The sequence below is a fragment of the Mauremys mutica genome, chromosome 8, assembly GCF_020497125.1.
Source record: "Mauremys mutica isolate MM-2020 ecotype Southern chromosome 8, ASM2049712v1, whole genome shotgun sequence".
NCBI classification, from domain to species: domain Eukaryota; kingdom Metazoa; phylum Chordata; order Testudines; family Geoemydidae; genus Mauremys; species Mauremys mutica.
In genome coordinates this window covers 29,175,062-29,196,409 of record NC_059079.1, presented here as the reverse complement: position 1 = coordinate 29,196,409, position 21,348 = coordinate 29,175,062, and the positions used below count along the sequence as shown (strand labels likewise).

Sequence of the window (21,348 nt, the reverse complement as noted above, 5' to 3'; positions counted from 1 at the left end):
TAATTAATTTTATTCTTTGTTTTTGGAATTAAGGAACTGGAATTATAGTTTTCTCACTCCTTTACTTATCCTTTGATCACATTAGCATTTAAGTAGATTCATAAAGCTAATCCTGTACATTCCAGGGGAATATTCTGCAATTAACTGAATCCATAAAATGTGCAATTTAACCTTCTACTGCAGCTCTGTGGCAGAAAGGAGCATTTATAATGTTTCTACAGAATTTCCAACATACTATTTGCAATTTTGTTATGTTTAAAAGGCTTGTAAAAGTAATTTATGCAGATCCTTGAAGTTTTAAAGCATTTAAGAAATGTAATATGCCCAAGGGGGGTTGCCCCAGGTAGCAGTTGGCTGCCAATTTACCTTTTCATATGGGATTTGATTAGCAAGGAAATAGTGGATCAAGGCAGATTGAGTCACATCAACTCTTTATAGAACAGTTTAAATTCATCAGAACAATACAACTGTCAATAAAATCCCTCTCTATAAATCTCAAGTGTCTTAAAATAGTTCCACAGACATACAGTTGTGGCGCATACACCAAAAATATAGAATCTTTCAGCTATTATGAGAAATCCAATGAAAGTTTTGAATCACTGTACACAGAACAAAGACATCTATACACTAGAAATAAGTGTTTACATAGGGGCAGTATAGATCATTGAAGCCTTCACATCTTGCTGTAACTTGGCCATTGTGTAACCCAGTCCTGAACCAAGATACATAAGTATCTCCTTACTCTGTGGAAATTATTCTTTTAGTTTCTTTTCACCCTTTCCCTTTCTTTTTCTACCAATAAGGATATCAGATGCAATTTGCTAAGCATGATCAAAGAATACAGTAATATACACCCATTGGTTTGAAGGATCCTTGAGACAGATTGACGACAAACCTGCTACTGATCTGGTTAATTAAATGCAAAATTTTCAGCTGGCATAAACTGGCATAGCATTATTGAACTCACTTGATTTACACCAGCTGAGAATCTGACCCAAAGTAGTCATACGGAAGATTTTGCTAATACCAAATCTCATCAATTTTATAACAACAATAATAATACTTTGTGCCTATTTAAGCATGAGATCCCAAAGCACTTTTAAAGGTTGGTAAGTAGTATTAGCCGTAGATGGAATAAGGGAGACAGAGTGACGTTACGTGACTTGCCAAAATCACGCAGAGTTAGGAATCAGAAGTTTTAGGTTATATTACTGTTCCCCTACATTAACCACTAATCAATGGTGCCTCTGTAAAATTACAGTAGATGTTGGTCTGCGGCATGGAGGTGGTGGCTTATAGTCTTGAATATGCATACACAGGGTGAAACCAGGTAAGTAGGACCCAGTGACAGTGGGTGGTGGATGAAAAGCTGACAAAATAAAATATCCGAACTGATTCAGCCCTTAAAGCCTTCACATTAAAAAACAGCAAAGGCTAAACCTAAACATAAAGAAATGACCTCAGTTTTAACTCCCCTCCATAATTACTAGACAGCTGTTTATAGAACAGCAGCACTCACAATATACAGATTTGGGCTATGGAGACTGAGGGAATCAAGGTCATCGTAACAGCTCTCATTGAAAATCATGTGCGCTCTCACATAGCTACCATGTGTTTTGTCCCATGAATTTTATATCACATGGGCTAAAGAATGTGACCAATGTGCTTCTAAAGATTGATAGATCTGAAAAGTCTCAATTACCCAAATTAGTCTCTTTTATATGATCTAATCTGGCATCCTTTCATTTAAATGTGTGTGGACTAGCATTGGACACAACCCTGCATGCTCTAAACACCCCCCAAACTCCCATTGACTTGGTTGGCAGTTTGAGATGCAGGATCATGCTCGCAGTTCTTCTGTACAGTGATGCTTATGCAGATGTTTCTTTTGAAGTCTCTTGGATGACATACTACTTGTTGGTGTGTTGGTTAGAGAACTGAAAGGAACAGATGAAATGGTTTACTACTAGAATGAGGGTTTTGGCCAGGTCTACACTAGAAACTTTTGTTGGTATAACAGTGTTGATTAAGGATGTTATTTTTGTGAGGTCTACACCCGAGGTGTCAACTTTTCTCTTTCCTTTTCCACTTACGTTAACGTTTTGTGTGTGTTGTACACATTATTCCCTGCAAGGCCCCTGCTGACTGTAATTGGTTCCCCCTCCCTTCCTGCTGCTTAATTCCACCCTTAAATGAAGTTCCTCTGGGGCCGGGGATGGTGGCGACATGTTGCTTGATTAGAAGGAGAGAAGCCTGCAATGTAAGGGCCCATTATGTAAGTGTTCCACGTCCTGGATCAAATGTCATACTTTGTATTAAGTGTACTTTTATAAATAGTTTATTATGGGCTAATACATTATTAATATATATTTTACTAAATGGTTGATCAATTATTAGAGTCCATTAAATTAAGAGATTCTTTATAACCATCTATAACACTTTGTGCTGATGTGTTTATAGCTATCCATAACACATACTACTCATGTGTGACATGCTTATAAAATCTATTAAACATTTATTAATCTTTTGCACACTATTTATAAATGTACTCTGAATATCAAGTGTGATCGGATAAACAGAGGGTTTTTTGGTATCCAGCACTATCAGCCTGGCACCTTTCACAAGAACCACACTCACTTTTTTAAAATGCACAATGCCGTACATTCAGAAATGGAGACAAATGGTCTACAGCTCTGCCAAGAAATCGTTGTGCCGATTACAGCTGACTACACTTCATTATGGCATTTTCTGATTTAAAAAAAAAATCAAAAGTAGAAGGATTTTTTGTAACCCTAATGCATTTTATCTTCCTTTCTCCTAGGGCCCTCAGGGACCACGGGGTCATCCAGGTCCACCAGTAAGTGTATAAAGAGGTATTTTTATCTAGGTTCTCCTTGCACGTATGGTTTAAAAAAGCCTGCAATACCTAATAACTGTTTTATCTTGTTTTCTAGGGTCCACCTGGGGTACCTGGTCCAAGAGTAAGTTTCATAATTGTGCTAACTACAACACATTCCCTCATTGTTGAAAGTGAAAATTTTGAGACCCTCTTCATAGGGTATTGCTTCCTCCATCTTAAGTGAAATTCAGATGTTTTTTTCTTTAGCACTCATCACTATAATATCTAAGCTCAGATATAGTTGCTATGCTAAACCTCCTATCTGACATCTTCTGTTCTAGTAGTGCTACCATGTTGCAGAGTCCTAAAAGGATAAATCACATGCCCATGCTCACATGCTTGACCTACATAAACTTCACTCCAGTTTGAAAGCTTACTGGTAGGAATTCAGCATATACAAATTCTGAAGGGAAGTAGGATGCTCCATGGTATGTCATTCACCAGATGCCATTACAGTTAACATCAAATGTATCCATCTTTTTCTAGGGTGTTATTATCCAGCACTTACTGGGAGGATGGATTTACCGTTCTAGTTCTTTTCTATTATTTCTGCTCTATTGGGCAGCCCCCTTCCTGGGCCACCCTCCTGAGTCAGGCCATGGCGTGACAGATGCTGCACTCCCTCCCACTCTGGCATCCCCCCTACAGTGGGGACTAGGGTGGCCTGAGGTATAGGAGGCAGCTGAACTAGTTGTCTGCCAGTCAAGGACTCCCTCGCATCAAAGGAATTCTCAGCTGGCAAGATATAGCACTTTTCGCCACTAGAGTAGTGCAAAGGGATCAGAGAATCTGATCCATGTTGTATGTGCATGACTAGAGACTGAATTGTTCTTTGTGTATCTTGTTTGGAGAGTAAATATCACCTTTTTCTCCAGATATAAATAGTATTTGTAACTGTCGATGTATTAATTAGATTGATGGCAGACAGGTTTGGAGCCAATAGTTTTGGTTTGAGATTTTGGGGGGGATTTTTTGTTTTGTTTGTTTGTTTTATTTTTCTCCCAGGAAAATAACTGATAAAAGAAACTAAAGTAATTTCTTTTTTTAAATTACAATTCTTTAAAATAAGAGTATTCCATTTCATTCTGCCATTTGCTTTTTCCTTTTAAAAGTAAGAATTCACATAGTATGTAATGTGATGGGTGTGGAGCATTCAACTAAATAATGAGGAGACCTCAGAGGTTTTGGGGAAGGCGGGCTTTTTTGTCCTTTTTGATACATACACATTTATGCGCAATATGTTTTAATCAAAAGACTTTCAAATTTTTCATCAGATATAACTAGTATATTTCTGCAGCCATACATGAAGAACTTACAACCTTAATTTTATTCTCTGTTGATTTTACTGCTGATCTTCAATGGTTTTGGTTTACACAGAAACAAATGGACATCAATGCTGCTATTCAAGCCTTGATTGAATCAAATGGTGCACTACAGATGGAGGTAATATATCTTGCTTTATTTACATTGGCACATACATTAGAAAATTTATAAAGAGTTGGGTTTTTTAAGGCCAAAACATGGCTTCTTCACAAAGGCTTTATTGAAAACAGAGAAAAACTAGGAACTGTTTTGTGAGGAAAAACTAACGCATGTATAATATGATTAAACAAAATTGGATATATAGGATGCAATTTAAGTCAAGTTTTAAAAACCACAGTATTTCCAATGTTTAAATATGATTAAAGAGGATGGAAAGTATCAATCCATTATACAATGTGAAGTGTATACATTCAGCTACATGCCTACAAATGAGACTGTCATTAAGGCCTTGATCCATCAATCACTTACACACGCTTAACTTCATGCATGTGAGTAGAGTCATTGCAGTCAATGGGACTATGCACATGCAATGAACTTACTCACATGTGTAAAGTTAAGCACATTTGTACGTGTCTTTAGAAATGGGACCTAAGACTATTAACTCCGTTGTTCAAAATCCGACAGCGTGGTATCGCTTATAAAATGAACTAATTTCTTTCTTTTCTTTTTTTTTTTTCTTTTTTGGGCATTCAAATTTCCATTTCCATGTATTATAACAATGTTTTTGCATGATTTTTAACCTGACTGCAACTCCTTTGCTCCAATAATTTTAATAAATTGTACTAATTATTTCTAATTTGAATAAATCATTTCTATTATCTTATATGTGGCCGGCTGCATGCATCATAAACACCTTTCATTTCTGCATGTGGTCTCCAATGGGCATTTGATTTAACTGCATGCACTGCTGCTATGGCGTTTTTGTGATAACATTATTGCTAACGGCAGAGCTACCAGAATACTGAAGTAACTTTACTAGATCACAGTGCAGAGATATTCAAAACGCTACACTATCTTAGCAATTTACTGCACAGTATCAAGAACCCCCTTGGCACTCGGGATAACCCAGCACGCATCTGCAGGGATTTGCTTAACTGTGAACGTAAAGTATCAGATGGTAAGTGTCTACTTTCATCAAATCATACATATCATCAAGATTTAGAATATCTTGTTTCCAACTTTTAATTTCTAGAGCAAAACTGTAATGGGTGGCATTTTAATAACTATATTAATTTTAACTTTTTAATTCCATATTACTACTGAGTACCACACACCTATCCATAATGGAGTTGCCTGTCATTTTATGCCCAAAGCAGCCTTTGCTCTCTGTGGATGGTGAAAAAGTAATTGCTGCTACTTCTAGGCTATTCCAACCTACCAATACTCAGTGCTGAATTTCTTGTGAGTAACAGGATCTTTAAAACAATCTCAAACCTGCACTTTTTCAGTACAGAGGATATGATACTCTTATCATGCTGGTGTAAACCAGGGGTAACTCAGCTGAAGTCAATCGATGTACACTGATGAAAATCAGGCTTAGAGACTTCTTACTGCCCACACCCGGACTTCTACGTTTACCTTTTTCATTTTACATTATGGGTTTGCGTACACTGAAACTGGAAGGTGTCATTTACAGTTCAAGTAGAAATACTCACGCTAGCTTTAATTGAACTAGTGCTCTAAAAGTACTTGTGCAGTGGCACAAGTGGTGGGATGGGCTAATCACCTGAGTATGATCCCATCTGAGACCCTAAGTACATACTTGGGCAGGTAGCCCCTCCCACTGCTCATGCCTCCACGACTACACTTTTATTTTTAGCACGTTAGCTCAATCGGAGCTAGCGTGGGTATTCTGCTCAGCTGCAAATCACACCTTCCAGCTCCGGTGTAGACATACCCTGAGATGTTATGTATCTTGTGTGCCCCTCATATCAAAGAACCTCATGAAAAGTGATCTGACTGAGGTGACTCGGTGTGATGTATTTCTCAAAAACTCAACAAAAACAGTGTAATTTTAAAGCCTTGCTACACACACCATTTAGATTGGAAATTTCAAAGAACCCTAAGAGAGTTTGGCTCCCAGTACCGATTGAAACTCATTGAAAGTTGAGCATCTAGTACCTTTATGCCCCCTTGAAAAGCCCTGCCTTAATCTCGCTACCATAGTATTTCTGCAGCACCTATCACAGTATTTCCATATGCACCTGTTTACAGTAGGTTATGGATTTATTATTCAAAAATAAATTTTAGAGGTAGTTGGTACTTAGGTATTTAAAATATTTGCTCTAACACCAGGTCACTGGTTCCTAACACGATATTCAAGATTGCTTCTACTTCTACAGAAATTCTCATGGCCATCACTGCTCAAACTCGCACAAATCTATATGTATTTTGCACTAAGTTGATGTGAATGTATTGTATATGTAAAGTGTGTCTTTTGATGTTAGCATATTCAGTGTTCACTGCTCATATCAACACCCTCAAACTGCAGCTTGACGAAACTGGGCATATTGACATGACTGACTGAAGTGCCCACTCCTGGAAGCTCTTAGATGTTTTAACAACTTTATACACATAAAGTAGTCCCATTGAACTACTCACATGTATAAAGTTACTCGTGTATGCAAGTATTTGCAGAATCTGAGCCAATGGCATCATCTGACTCAATGTGCAGAATCTGAGTTCTGTAATTATCACAGTTTCCAGACAATATGGATTTGATCCTGCTCCCATTGAAGCCAATTGTGACTTCAAAGGGGAAAGGATTGAGCCCAGTCATTACATAGCATAAGAACAGAGTAAATAACAGGCTACTAAACAGTGCTTTGGAATGTCCTGTACTATGTTCAAATATGGTGAAAGCTGGCCATATTGTATAGATATGTATAATTATATTTTTATTTTTAACACTAAAGTACTTCAGATATAAAGTAAATAAAAAACATGCTGAAAATCTGAAATCTAGTTTTTCTAATATTTAGTAACATTTTCACATCTTTTAAATCTAGCTTTGTTATAGAAATAATTTCTCAAATACCTCATCCTGCAACGAACTTTGTGTGGATAAAGGTCTATATTTTTATAGGAAAAAAATGTGTATAATCAGATATATTGACAACTATTATATTTGAGGCAACCATTAATCAATAAATCTTGAATGGTCATTGAAATGTGACATCAATAGAAGTATTTCACATACTTCACTGTCTGAGTGTGTTCATTATAAATATCTTCAAATCTTTCCATTAGCACCATGAATTTCTTACAGGTAACAATTGTTAAAATAAAAACAAATATGCAAAAAGGAAATGAATTTAGAGGTAATGGGGGCAAAGTACTTATTTTCAAATGCAACCTTATGTAAATGTTATGGGGAATTATTGTTGTGCCCTCAGATGAGCTAAACAGCATGTATATGGCATCTAACCAGGTAAAATTGTCCAGAGTCAGTCTTTGTTAGGCAACTTACTGACTCATACCTGATTGTTATTAGCCAATCATGAAAGAATTTGCTTCCTGCATGTGGACTCTTTATTTTCTGTGGGCCAAGTCCTGGCCCTGAGTAACCAGGCTGTGCACTGTGGATAGCTGCAGAGGTCAAGAAGGAAGGTACCACCCTTCTGCAAACTGTGGAGCAGCAGTGGAACAACTCTGAGACCACTGCAGACAATAGCTCCTACACCCCTTTGCACATGAGGGAAGGGGAAACAATTGGTGAATCATCAGCCCCTGCCCCACTTCTGACACTGCCCTGTGCATCAAGGTGCAGGGTGTGCAGTCAGCAGGCACCTAGCCCTCCACCCCTTACCCTGCAATGGAGCTGTACTTCCCTGTGGTGGTAGGGTTTGCCGGTATGGAGCAAAAAAGTATTGTATTCATTTTCAGTATAAACGTATGCATTGGCTTTCACATACTGTAATGATTTAAACATGAATAAACATGTTTAGAAAACTCATGTAAAACAAGACTCTTCCAAGGAGCCTAAGGGAGTTAAGTAGCCAAATCCCAAACAGTTGAGGATTAAAATCTCATTGCCTGTGTCATTGTAGCATGGTAAAAGCATAGAATAGGACCATCCCTCATGCAGTAAAAGCCGCAAGAGGCTAAGCGGGAGGAAAATTCAATGAGGTTTTCTTAACAAAGCTGTTCCACCATTGGGGTTTGCCCCCTCAACATGCCCTCCATGGGTCTGACTCCAAACTCCATGGGTCCTCCAGGATCCACGTGAAGCCAGAGCTATTCTCTCAGGCTCTAGAACCCAAGTGTCATCTCATTTCGCCTTCTCAGTTCTTGCTAGTGCACTCTCAGTGGAACTGCACTACCAGAGGTCCAATTGCCCCCAGGACCGCCCTTTGAAAGAGGGGTTCCTATTACAGAAGGGGCTCCACACAAAAGGTAATATAGCCCCAGGTTATATTATCTTGTCTACTTAATCTGCAAAACACTGGTAAAGAAAGGATGTGCTTGGCCGTCACTGGAAGCCACCCATTCCCTATGCCCTCTCCTGCCGACATGGGGAGAGGGAGATTTGCACAAAGGATCCTCCATTTGTCAATTCTGGGGCACAGTCTAGCCTATCTTTAACTGTCGCTTAGGAAACATGGACTTAAATTCTGCTTTATTTTAGACTTGTCACTTGCACTGTTTCTTCTCTCACTGACTTTAGTGGGAGTTGCACCAGGATAAAAAACGAATAATTGGCCTTAATATTCTATCCCAAGTATGAAAGCAAACACTAACCAACATCTTTAAAGCACATTACACCCACATATTGTAGAGAGGGTCACCTGTGATCTTAGCAGCAAAAGTGAAATGAAGATAGAGAAAATAAAAGCATTTTGTGCACTACAGCCCCTACGTGCAAACAAACAATTTTCTATTTTATGATCTGGTACTTGTACTAATTTCATGTTCACAGAAATTGATGAGCATCTATTATACTAACTATAGAAAAAGGATTTCCTCTCAGAATTAATTTTGAAACATATCTCTAACTATTGTATGTGGAGAAGAGGATTCAGCGTTAAGATTCTAATTTACACCTCCTAGCTGCTGAATAGTCAGTATTAGTTATAGAATGAACATTAGTTCCATCAAGGAAATGTGCTCTGGAATCTAGAATGGATAAGAGTGTACCAGTTCTAAGTGTGTAACTGTTAAGGTAGATGTAAAACTTAACATATCTTTCTTATAATTCCAAAGCTTAATTTTTTTCTTTTCTCTGTTGGCACAGGCCTTTCAGTACATTTTTCAAACTGTATTTTGCTTTGAGATTAGTTACAACAGGGGTCAGCAACCTTTGGCACGCGTGCCAAAGATGGCACACGAGGCAGGCAGCAGCGTACCATTAAAAATCCTGTCCAGCCCAGCACGGCCCGTTCTTCTCCACCCTCCACCCCCCCACCCACAGGGGCAGGGGACAGAAGCTTGGTCCTGCCGGCTCCCCTGCTTCTTCCTGTAGTGTGCTGGGTTCCTGCCTCTCCTCCGCCTCTCCATCCCTCCCTCCCTGCCGGCTGATCAGCTGATGGCCCTTGCGAGGGAGGGGGTCGGGAAGGAGCAGAGTCAGCGTGCTTGCTGCTCCTGGCGGAGGCAAAGAACAAGCGGGGGCAGGGCCTTGAGGAAGGGGGGGGGTAGAATAGGGGCATATCCCTTCCAGCCCCTGCCCTGACCCCCCCTCACACACACCCCAGCCCTCTGCCCTGAGCCCCGCAGCCCTGCACACCCCCCAGGCCTGTGCCCTGAGCCCCACCCCCCCCCCAGGCCCATGCCCTGTACCCCCCTCATATGCACGCAGCCATCTGCTTGTCTCCTTCACCCCCCCCCATGACCCCAGCCTTGACTCTGGCACCTCCACACATACCCAGCCCCCCCCCACTCCCTGCCCTGACACCTGCACCCCCCTCATATGCCCCCAGCCCTCTGTATTGACTCTTGCACCCCCCACATCCCCACCCCCACCCTGAGCACCAAATGGGAGTTCCTGCACCACCACCCCCACATTCCCACCTCCACCCCTCACACCAAATGGGAGCTGCCCAGGTAAGTGCCCCACTCTCAAACCTCCTGCCTCAACCCTGAGCCCTCTCCCTCATTCTGGCTCCTGGCCCCTTCATCCCCAGCCCTGTGCTCAGTGCACTCCCACCCTCAGCTCAGTGCAGAGAGAGGAAGAGAATGGGCCAGAACCAGGGAGAAGGTAGGTACCCACTGTATGTGGGCAGGGCCGGGACCTCAGACCGGCAGTGGGCTGAGCGGGTCCAGCAGCCAGGATCTTGGCTGGCAGGAGCCGGCGGATGGAACCCCTGAGTGGCAGCGGGGTGAGCCGCTCAGCCCACTGCTGGTCTGGGGTCCCGGCCGCCAGCCCCGCACAGCCCACTGCCGGTCTGGGGTTCTGGCTGCCAGACCCTTGCCAGCCAGGGTCAGAACCCCAGACCAGCAGTGGGCTGAGCGGGCCAGCGGCATAAGATCAACATTTTAATTTAATTTTAAATGAAACTTCTTAAACATTTTGAAAACCTTGTTTATTTTACAATACAGCACTAGTTTAGTTATATAAACTATAGACTTAGAGAGAGACCTTCTAAAAACCATTAAAATGTATCACCAGCACGCGAAACCTTAAATTAAAGTGAATAAATGAAGACTCGGCACACCACTTCTGAAAGGTTGCCGACCCCTGAGTTACAATGTCTGCCATGTATCCAAAACCGCTGTTATATCCCTCTAGACCAATGGTCCCAAACGTGTTCAGGGAAAGCCCCTGGCAGGCCAGGTCGGTTTGTTTACCTGCCGCGACTGCAAGTTTGGCCGATCGCGACTCTCAGTGGCTGTGGTTCACTGCTCCAGGCCAATGGGAGCTGCTGGAAGCGGCACGGGGCACAAGCAGCAGAACAAGTTTGGGAACCACTGGTCTAGATGAAAACACATTGAAATAAACTCAAACAATCAAGAGAGAGGGGATTAAACAGAAACCAGGTCACAAATACAGATCAGACATGCTGTACATCAAATATAGATTAGCTGTGCCGTGATGATGACTTTGTCAGAGTAACAGGGTGGCAGGAGCTATGATCCAGCATACATATGCTGGGCTCTTCTGCTGCCCACCCTGTTAGAACCCTGCATAAAGCTGTGGAATAACTTGTACCAATTCATGATGGCAGCAGGTACTGCTTAGTAACTCCACCAAGATGTAAGAGCTGCCAATGAACCTCTGGTCAGAGGGAACTGAGGGCAGGGACATGGAGGAACTAGCCAGGCTCAGGATGAAAACTTAGGCTGATATTCATGTATTTGATAAAGCCAAATCCCAGGAAGAGGAGTACGTTTGACCACCTATAGCATGCATAGATTTTGTTGGGAGCAGAGTGGGAATGACACCTGTTCACACTCAGTATTTAGTATTGGAAACAAAGGATAGAGTTGAAAATCCCAAACTGGTACAAAAGCGATAGAAAAGGTAAACCGTATGGAATAGTTATTGATAATATGACAGTAATGTGGAGGCTTTGTGGATTTTTTTTATTTATTTGCTTTGCTTTGGCTGAACATCAAATTTTTATGTGCCAAATTCAGATCACCTACATTGGGCATAAACCCAGAGTAACTCCAAGGAGGCTAGTCTGTTATGTTCTTTAGTGATGCCATAGGGAGGTTAAGCTGCAGTAATAATACTTCTAACATTTGCCAAAAATTATGGAAATTTTATTCAGAAGATTGTTTAACAGCCGTTATATCTTTTTTCACCTTTCTATCTGGGATTATAAATTGATAGGAAAATACTGGATTGACCCAAATATTGGATGTCCTTCTGATGCCATTGAGGTTTTCTGCAACTTTACTGCTGGTGGCCAGACATGTCTATCACCCGTATCTGTGACAAAGGTATGCTTTGCTTCTCATTAGGATATATTTCTGTGCTTAAACGCTGAATAAGTGAACACTGATTTACCCAATGTATGCTGGCATGTCAGATTTCTCAGTGCTAACCAGCTTTATTTCACCATAAATTAGATCTGTGTTCCTCTGTTTCATTTGATTATCTGTTTCTTTTCAGATATGTCTCTATGTGACTATCTTTATGGACCTCTCTTTAATCTGTCTATAATATTTAAAATGCCCTGTCCCTGTATTGCGCACTGTAGTTGTCATTAAAATGTGAATTGACATAAGGGTCACTACTCTTGAACATTTAACCAAAGTATTCAGTACAAACTGGTTTTCCTTTTGTTTCACTAAATACATCCTAACATCTATTTATATTTAGACTGCAAGCCTTTTGGAATGGGGACTTGATTTTCTGTGAAGTTTTACCTATGTACTTTAACTGAACTGTACTGAACCATATCTGTGGGGGTGGGGGCCAGATTGCCCATGGGAGGAAAAAGTCCCTTATTGGGTTTCTCTCACATTGTTATTCAGGTGGGGGTTTCCCATTCCAATAGAATGAGCCATGGTTCTGCCCCATACTCCATAGATCTCTCTGGGATGCTGTCTTTGTGAAGCACCTGTGCCCTTTATGCCAACTGTATCTCCAGATCATCCTCCTCTCACTGCCAATCAGCACAGTGTTGCATCACAGGAGCAGGAACGAAGTCTAACAGTCAAGTGTGGTCACAAGCAGAGAGAGCTCTTTATTCCACACCAGCAGGCTCTTATATACACAATTATATTAGGCAATCAGGCAACGACTAACAGGTTAATTAGATCTACACAGGCACAGCTGTGACCTCATAGGATAATTATCATCCTACACACCTGTCTAACTTTCCCAACACAATCAACTCGTCCCAGAAGCCCAAACATCTCACATTCCTTTTCCCACAGCACAGTTCCACTGGATCCACATGAGCAAGAGAACCCCTAGCCATGCTTCCCCCAGTATCCCTCTTCAAGGTCATTTCCCCACTATGGAGGACTCCACAGAAATGTATTATATTTTCAAGGCTTAGTCCTCACCCAACATACACCACCTACTAACTGCCCAGTCCCTGCTCTCTCTCCTCTAGGCGGATTCCAGTCCTGGGGAGAGTCCTTCACAAGTCCTGGAGGATGGTGCAGCACAGGCAACTGACACACCTCTCTGATTGGGAGGAGTGAGATCTGTGCACAGAGGGTCTCCTGTGTGTACAGACTTAGGGGGCATGGGTTGGCCCTCTATATATACTTGTTCTTGCAAATATGCAAGAAATAATGCAAGAAAAATTACATTTTCCATATATAGCTCAATGTATATCGCCTCTCTCTCTGTCTTGCAATATCTCAGGTTATTAATAAAATCTAGGTGTTGAGAGGCAGAGCAATATAATGGACTAAAAACAAGACGGGGAGCAAAGAACTTCTGAACTCTGATCCAAACTCTGTCACTTCTTTCTGTGCATATCTTTCTTTGAATCAGTTTCCTATCTGCAGAATAAGTATATCTACCTACCTACATTTCAGGGGTATACTGAGAATTAATTAATTTTATAACGAGCTTTGAAAATGTAAGTTATACAAATGTATATACTGTATAGGCTTGTATACAATTGTATGCATTCATCATGATGATTATGGAATTCCACTTTTATATATAAACACTTCTGAAGAAAGCAAGAGACACGTGCATTTTGGTTTGTCAACCAAATTAACTGATACAGTTAATATCACCTATAAGTGCCACATTTATATTGCCAAAATCTTTCTGATTGTTGGCCATTGAGCATGATACAACTGTTACGTCTAACAATGTATTTTTGTAAACTAGTTGGAGTTTGCAGTTGGAAAAGTGCAGATGAACTTCCTTCATTTACTGAGTTCAGAAGCAACCCATTCCATCACAGTTCACTGTCTGAACACACCAGTGTGGGGAACAAATGAGGCAGATGCTCAGAAAACATCTGTTCACTTCAAAGGCTGGAATGGTCAAATGTTTGAAGCAAATACACTACTTGAACCAAAGGTGCTTACAGATGAATGCATGGTAAATAAATTTTGGCGTTATTAAACTTACAGTGCAATTAATGTTTAGATATTATTAGATGAACAACAATAAATATAAGCTTTGAGCATTTATTTTTCCTTCTATCATTATAACAGTCATTTAGATTTCCATAACATGAAGCACACTTCTCATTTGTTTAGCAAGTCTCTCCATATGTTGACCATTTGATATTAAGTTCAAGGTATATCCAGATGCTAACAGCAATTGCAGTTATGCAGGGAATCTGTCTTTGCTCTTAGCATCAGACCCAGTGGACCCTGCTTGTTAATTCTACCAGGACCTGAGAGGTGACAGGGCCCTCTCTTCAGAGGAAACTTAGGATAGATACATGGAGGTTCTTCAGGAAATCCTGGAACAGCCAGGCATGGGTTGAAATCTTAGGCTGAGTATATTCTGATGATGTTATCTGAATAAAACCAAACTGCAGGAAAAGGGCAAGTTTATTACAGGCTAGAAGTTAATCTTTTGATGACTGAATGTCATTTACTTCACTAGTTACAGGGCAATTGTCTACTTATGTAATAAACTGATGATGGACAAACTTTCATTGGCTAAGATAAATGTTTTTGCACTTGGAAAAATCTTAAAAATCTAATACATTTCCAATGATTATTAGATCAACTCCATTAACAGGCAAGATGTTGCCTTTACCACTGACTCTTGTAGCAATAATTTGTATTTTTATTACAGAGAGCCTACAATATCCAATTCTATACTGTGCTAAAGAGAACAAAGGACTTAACCTTATCCTGTCATCATTCCAGGGGTGGAACTCTTTCGAATTCACTGGGAGATTTGTGTGCAGACAGATGGCATGATGACAGGTGCTTTTCAAACTGGAAACTGTATTAAGTGGATATAAAATGTTACCAAATCAGAATTTTCAACACACTTAGACCTGTAGCACTTTGCACTGGTATAAATTACTGCAAAAAGTGAAAAGCAGTGAATAATCAGGCCCTATATTTATAAAAGTATGTCAGATTTGGGTTTTTCACGCAGTGATGGCTACTGAAAAGTGTAGTTTTTCTGTGAGATTCTATGAGATCTCTCTCTTGTCAGGAAACTATGTACTATACAGATTTCCTGCAGAATCTCACATATCCCTTCCTGCAGGGATTTCACTTTTCAGCGGTCTCCACTGTACCTGCTGCTTTGACTGGTTGGGCAAGAAAGCAGTGACTGCAAACATCAAGACTCCCACATCCCCAAACAGTGTTATACTGTTATTTTATATTTTTATAAGGTAACAGTTTCCCCATAACTCTTAAGAATGCATATTAAATCCAAGCAAAAGCCTAGGCAATATAGATATGTATTAGTCTCAGAGTTCAAGTCCTCATCAAGCTTTACAGCAAGTTAGAATTTTGACAGATGTTCTTTCTTCAATGGATTGGGAGATGGCCTTTGAAAAAAAACACACAATTGTTACATGTATTGACAAGAGAACAGATTGCTCATTTGCTTCTCTGGTTCCTTGATTTCTAGAGTCTCTCTGTGTTTTGAAATTGATAGTTGATATGCATTTAATGCTCTAATTCTGTGAACTGCAGATCCAAGATGGCAGCTGGCATAAGACAGAGTTCCTTTTTCACACTCAGGACACTACTGACCTTCCGGTTGTTCAAGTGCATACGTTTCCTCATCTCAAACCAGGACAACAGCATACCATAGAAAGTGGTTCAGTGTGCTTTCTCTAAGCTTCCTGACCTGATTCTGGTTTCTCACAACACCGTGGAACTGTTGCACAGAAAAAGCATCTTTTCAAAACAAAAATGAATTAAAGATTAAATCATTATGAAACTGTGGAAGAATTTTAAAGCAAATTGTTGGCTATATCTTAAAGAATCTCAGGAAGAAAAAGACTTCCTCCTAAGAAGGAGAAATGGCATTTAAAAAAAAAAGACTATGATGACTTTGCTAAAGTATTTAATTTTTTAAAATATTGGTTGGTGCTTTCTTGTATATTTCCCTGGAACTGAGAACTATATATCTAAACATAAAATTCTTCAGGACCTCTAGTATTCTTAATAACCTATTTAACAACACTGTACAGGACATCCTAAGGAAAGCTGGAGACATACAGTAGTAAGGAGCAATACTGGCTAATGCTCCCAAATGTGCAATAGCTTATGTATGAGAGTGAATTATGCCACAGTACAAGAAGTTGTCTTTTCTTAAACACTAAGTTGTATTATAGTCCTTTTGGACACATACATCTTAACAGATGGTACACTACCTCTTACGTGTTTCCTGTTTGTATTTCTGGTGCTCTTTATAACACAAGGTGCTTGTGGCTTTAGTAGAGATTATTTGATTCCCTTTTTCTCTTGCAGACTGTATGTGCTGGTTACATCAAGATATGTTTCTGTTGTAAAAGTACTTATCTAAATTGTTTGGTCACATACTTCATTACAAGTAAAAACATTATTTATGTGAAATTTTTGATTAAAATGTTTTTGTTTATTCTTGTGGAAGTGGTATACCAGACAGCACATTGTATATGGTGCTTATAGGAAGGACAACTAATTGTTAGCCATTGTAAAGATTGTTGTAGAAGAGCTACTTACAATAGTTTTGGGGTTTAGTTTCTGGACTGCAGTTAACTATTTTAAACACCCAATAGCATCTAAGATGATGTATTGTGTATATATTTTGTAACTTGTTGAAAATGTTAATACAGCATATGTTCTGAATGGCTGCTAAGTTATAATCACCATTACTTCAGCAACTTAGAAATTCCATTTGTTTGCAATATTACTAGACAGTTTCACACTTTTATTTTATTGAGTCTAAAAGTATTTGACCCTCAGTTGTTGAACAAAATACACTTTTATCATTAAGACAAAACATGTACTCTAAAAGGTTTTGCAAACTGCTTGCCTATATCTGTTGTCAAAGCAGTGTTCGTACAGTAATACAGAGCAAGATTATACCTCGTATTTGGGGGGAGGGAGAGCAATTCATTTAAATCATCTTTATCCATAGTAAGTCATGCTTACTCATCTATAATAAAATGTGCTTCAAAAATAACTGTTTATCTTTTATTATTTTGATTCCCTTTCCTGGTATTTTCATTTTCAGCAACCATGAAAAGAGTACAGAGTCTCTTGTTTGATAAATATTTGTATTAGGAAGGGAAACACATGCATATTTGTGGTGTTACAGGATATTGCACAAATGACATAGAACATTTCCTTATACAAGACAAATGTGTAGAATCTCCAATTCTAAATCTGGGGCTGAAGTAGCATTTTTCCTCAAATTATGGATTTCTTTAAAGTGTGCATATTCTTTGAGTAATCTAAAGAAGCAAATCAAGATATAGAATGATCAATTAAGGGGAAAAAGAGAAAAGAAGAGATGGTTCAGAGAAGATTTATCATTGTCATTTCAGCATTGAAAGGCAATATTATGACAGTTAACCATTTCACATGTGCTCTTAGTTTGACTTAGTTTGAGATCATGTTACTTCCATTTGTTTTTGTAAGAATGCAATCTTTTATAACATGCTGGGGCTTTTTTATCCCTTTATTAACCTTATTCTCATTTTCATTTACTTTTTTAATGTTTAATGCATTTTTAATGCTTGTATCTCATAAGGACAGTGCTGTGTTAAAAAAACAAGCATCTTTAAATGTTAAGTTTTTTGTGTGTGTATATTCTTTAGATTGGCATATATATGCATTCCTGAATTTTATAGCTAATGCTCTAAAATGGTTATTCTGCATCAATAAAATTGGAGGGGGAGAGAGTGGGAAACCCTAATGAGCCACTTTCTCATATATTCAAATAAGAAGGTTAAATCTCTACTTCTTTTGATGATAATACTTCAAATTGCTCTAGGCAACACAGAATCAGTCCAGCCAAGCAACTATGAACCCCTCTCCCTTATTTTATCATTAAAATAAAGGAATGTTTAATAGTTTGAAGTTTAGATTAAGGAAGAGCATGTCTTGTGCCAAAAATATCTTCAATATATTTCTAACAATATAAAAAGCCAGACAGAATCTCTACTTCAGTGGTTCTCAAACTTTTGTACTGGTGACCCCTTTCACACAGCAAGCCTCTGAGTGTGACGCCTCCCTAATAGATTAAAAATACTTTTTAATATATTTAACACCATTATAAATGCTGGAGGCAGAGTGGGGTTTGGGGTGGAGGCTGACAGCTCACGATTTCCCATGTAATAACCTTGCGACCCCCTGAGGGGTTGTGACCCCCTGAGGGGTCCCAACCCCCAATTTGAGAACCCCTGCTCTACTTTGTTTTAAGCTTTGCTAAGCAACTTACCAGCAGAAGTGGACTCCTCTGATTCCTCGTGTTACGTAAAGTATTGCCTCTCTTGACTGAGTCAGCAGTGACTGGCTGACCTAATAGAGCTGTTCTGTCTCTAACAGTTGTAACCTAACCTAACAAACAGAATATGAGAAACGCTAAACATTTAAAGTGCAGTACTACTCTGAAAAGTAGCTGTGAAAATGGCACTGTGGAGCTCTAGCTGATTTTTGTATCACATTTGTTCATTTACAATCAAGAAGAGGGTTTCTCTGTCACCTGTACAAACCCAAACAAGTCTGGTTTTGCACACTGCGCTCTGCTGCAGCCTGAATTTTCAAAGTCAAGCTGGATAGTTTCTGACATGTCACTTCTAGTAATAGAGATTCTATAGGCCAATAGCTGCTGTAAGTTACACATACACAACCCTATTGTCCTCACATTCTGTCCTTAGCTACACCTCTGCAGATGTAGGAAACAAAGAATCAGACCCAAAATAATACCTATTTATAAGGTTTAAATAATACCTATAACCAAATGTCACCTCATGAAGAGAAGTGCATCAGAGTGGGGAAAAAATATAGTATGTATCTCGTGAGGGGTGCATGCCACCTCATCAACATGAGAAAGAAATCAGCCTGTTTAGGCAAAGGATTTGTTGCAAATAGAAACCCAACCCTTGCAGATGTCCACACAGATTTGGAAATCTTTACACAACCACCATCAACCTACTCTACCATGAGAGTACAGCCTGCTCCCACTGCAGTTGCACAAATAGCCCACGCCACATGGAGTTAATACTGGTCTAAGTGGCAGGGAACTTGAAGAAAACCTGCTCTGGATAGGAACTACATGACTCCATTCTGGCATGCTGCCTGCTAGCCTGTAAACCCCTATCGCTACAAAGGGTGTTCTCTAGGTTTACGGGGAGAATGCCACAAAGCAGGGTGGCAGCAAAGAATCCTGTGGCACCTTATAGACTAACAGACGTTTTGCAGCATGAGCTTTCGTGGGTGAATACCCACTTCTTCAGATGCAAGTCTTGCATCTGAAGAAGTGGGTATTCACCCACGAAAGCTCATGCTGCAAAACGTCTGTTAGTCTATAAGGTGCCACAGGATTCTTTGCTGCTTTTACAGATCCAGACTAACACGGCTATCCCTCTGATACTTGAAAGCAGGGTGGGTTTCCACCCCTCTGTCCACATAAATGGAGGTATACACCAGTCCATGTTTAGAAATGTAATCACAGACCAAGTGAACTAAGTAGGCTGTTTATCATATGATCATTTACATTCTAAGGCCTAGGTGGCCACCTTTGTCATTTAGGGCTCACTAGTGATGCTGGAATCTATGGCCCCTTCATCACCCAACAGACAGAATGTGACATATGCTATCCTAGAACCATTGAGCTTGGTAGCTCAGTGGTTTGAGCATTAGCCTGCTAAACCTATGGTTATCAGTTCAATCCTTGAGGGGGCCACTTAGGGATCTGGGGCAAAAATCAGTACTTGGTCCTGCTAGTGAAAGCAGGGGGCTGGACTTGATGACCTTTCAAGGTCCCTTCCAGTTCTAGGAGATTGGTATATTTCCAATTATTAAATTAAAATTAGTCAAACTGTTTAACTGCACTAAAATCAATGGGGTTACTCTGGATTTACTTTGTGTAGATTTTGGACCATTATCTCTAAATATCAAAATCCAGCCAGAAAAGTAACAGCTCTTAATTGGGTCAAAGAATTTTCCAAATATCCAGCAGTGCTTAGATTAGTGCAACAGTGCAGACCACACAGTGACCAGATTTTTAAAACAAAAACAAACAAACAAACAAACAAAAACCCTCACTGGTTATAGGTAAAATTAAAAAGCTAAAGCAATATCATCCCCAGTCTGCCCATTGTATACCAGGGATAGTTCCCAATCAGAGGAAACCACATGTGCATCAGGGAGATGAACTTCTGTATCCTCGCTGGGAGGTGATCACTCAGAGCCATGGTCTACCCTGCCATGTCCCGTGCAAGTGCGCTGGGCTCCAGGCTTGGGACTGCAAGAAACTTAACGGCACAACCTGCCCCATTCGGGACCACAACCCCGACAGGTGGATTGAGGCGAATTGGTCACGTCCAGGTGCAGCCGGGTGGCCGCAGCCAGGGATGCGCAGGGGTACGAACGGTTAAGCAGCTCTGCGTGGGACTGTGTGTAAGTGACACCGGCCCCCAACGGGAGTAAGAGGGAGAGGCCCCGGCCCGCCAGTGGGAGCGGCTTGGGGTGGGAGGGGGCAAAGCCACCCCCCCCCCCGGGCGCAGGCTGGGGGTGGGGGAGCAGAGCCATCCCGCAGGGAGGAGTTTCCAGGTCTCCATGGAAACAGCGGCGCTGTCCCAAGCAGCCGCCAGAGGGCGGTCACGCGCCGCCACGCTGTGCAGGCCGGTCGGGAGGAAGACGGCTCACGTGACCGCTGGCGGCGCGTGTGTGGCCGGGGCTCGGATGGAGCAGGGAGCCGGGGCGGCGCGCGGGCCGGCGGGGAGCCCGGGGCTGGCCTGCGGCAAGCGGAAGATGGCGCTGCACGGGTAGGAGCAGCCCGGAGCCTCGGCTCCGCAGATCCACGTCTGCCCGTGGGGCAGGGTGTCCCGCTGCTCCCTTTCCGAGGCCTGGCGGCGGCCGCGGCGCCGCCGCCGCTTGTCTCACCCTCGCGCCCCGGGCCGGGGATGCCGCGCGCGGGGGGGGGGGGGGCTGTTCTGTGCCCTGTGCCCGCTCCCCTCGCCGGGACAGGGCGCGAGGGCGTCACGGTTTCCCGGCCCTCAGCTCCGGCGGGCGGAGCGAGCGAGCGTTGCCCTCGCGTCTCTCACTGGTTGGCCTCCTCCCCGGGAGGC

At 41.2% G+C, this 21,348-nt stretch overlaps 2 protein-coding genes and 1 long non-coding RNA gene across 6 annotated transcripts in view; 2 read left to right on the top strand and 1 right to left on the bottom strand.

Moving 5' to 3' along the window:
* COL24A1 (collagen type XXIV alpha 1 chain) overlaps positions 1-15,901 on the top strand; it is a 254,256-nt gene extending 238,355 nt beyond the window's left edge. For 2 of the 4 annotated variants that reach the window (XM_045027372.1, XM_045027371.1), the window contains 8 exons: positions 2,822-2,857; positions 2,955-2,981; positions 4,277-4,342; positions 5,171-5,339; positions 11,994-12,103; positions 13,965-14,180; positions 14,892-15,025; positions 15,755-15,875. In XM_045027372.1, the coding sequence (XP_044883307.1) occupies positions 2,822-2,857; positions 2,955-2,981; positions 4,277-4,342; positions 5,171-5,339; positions 11,994-12,103; positions 13,965-14,180; positions 14,892-15,025; positions 15,755-15,875 (879 nt within the window). Of the gene's footprint in view, positions 1-2,821; positions 2,858-2,954; positions 2,982-4,276; positions 4,343-5,170; positions 5,340-11,993; positions 12,104-13,964; positions 14,181-14,891; positions 15,026-15,754 lie in introns of those variants that run through there. The other 2 variants (XM_045027373.1, XR_006581630.1) reach the window with 2 other exon arrangements.
* Positions 15,824-20,891, bottom strand: LOC123375936. Its single transcript, XR_006581631.1, has 3 exons — positions 20,384-20,891; positions 18,495-18,613; positions 15,824-15,961 (listed from the first exon to the last, which is right to left on the bottom strand). It is a non-coding gene; the product is annotated as an uncharacterized LOC123375936 (long non-coding RNA).
* The window catches only part of ZNHIT6 (zinc finger HIT-type containing 6), a 63,332-nt gene continuing 62,872 nt past the window's right edge, over positions 20,889-21,348 (top strand). The window contains exon 1 of the mRNA XM_045027375.1: positions 20,889-21,045. Within this exon, the coding sequence (XP_044883310.1) occupies positions 20,963-21,045 (83 nt within the window). The 5' untranslated portion in view covers positions 20,889-20,962. The remainder of the gene's footprint in view (positions 21,046-21,348) is intronic.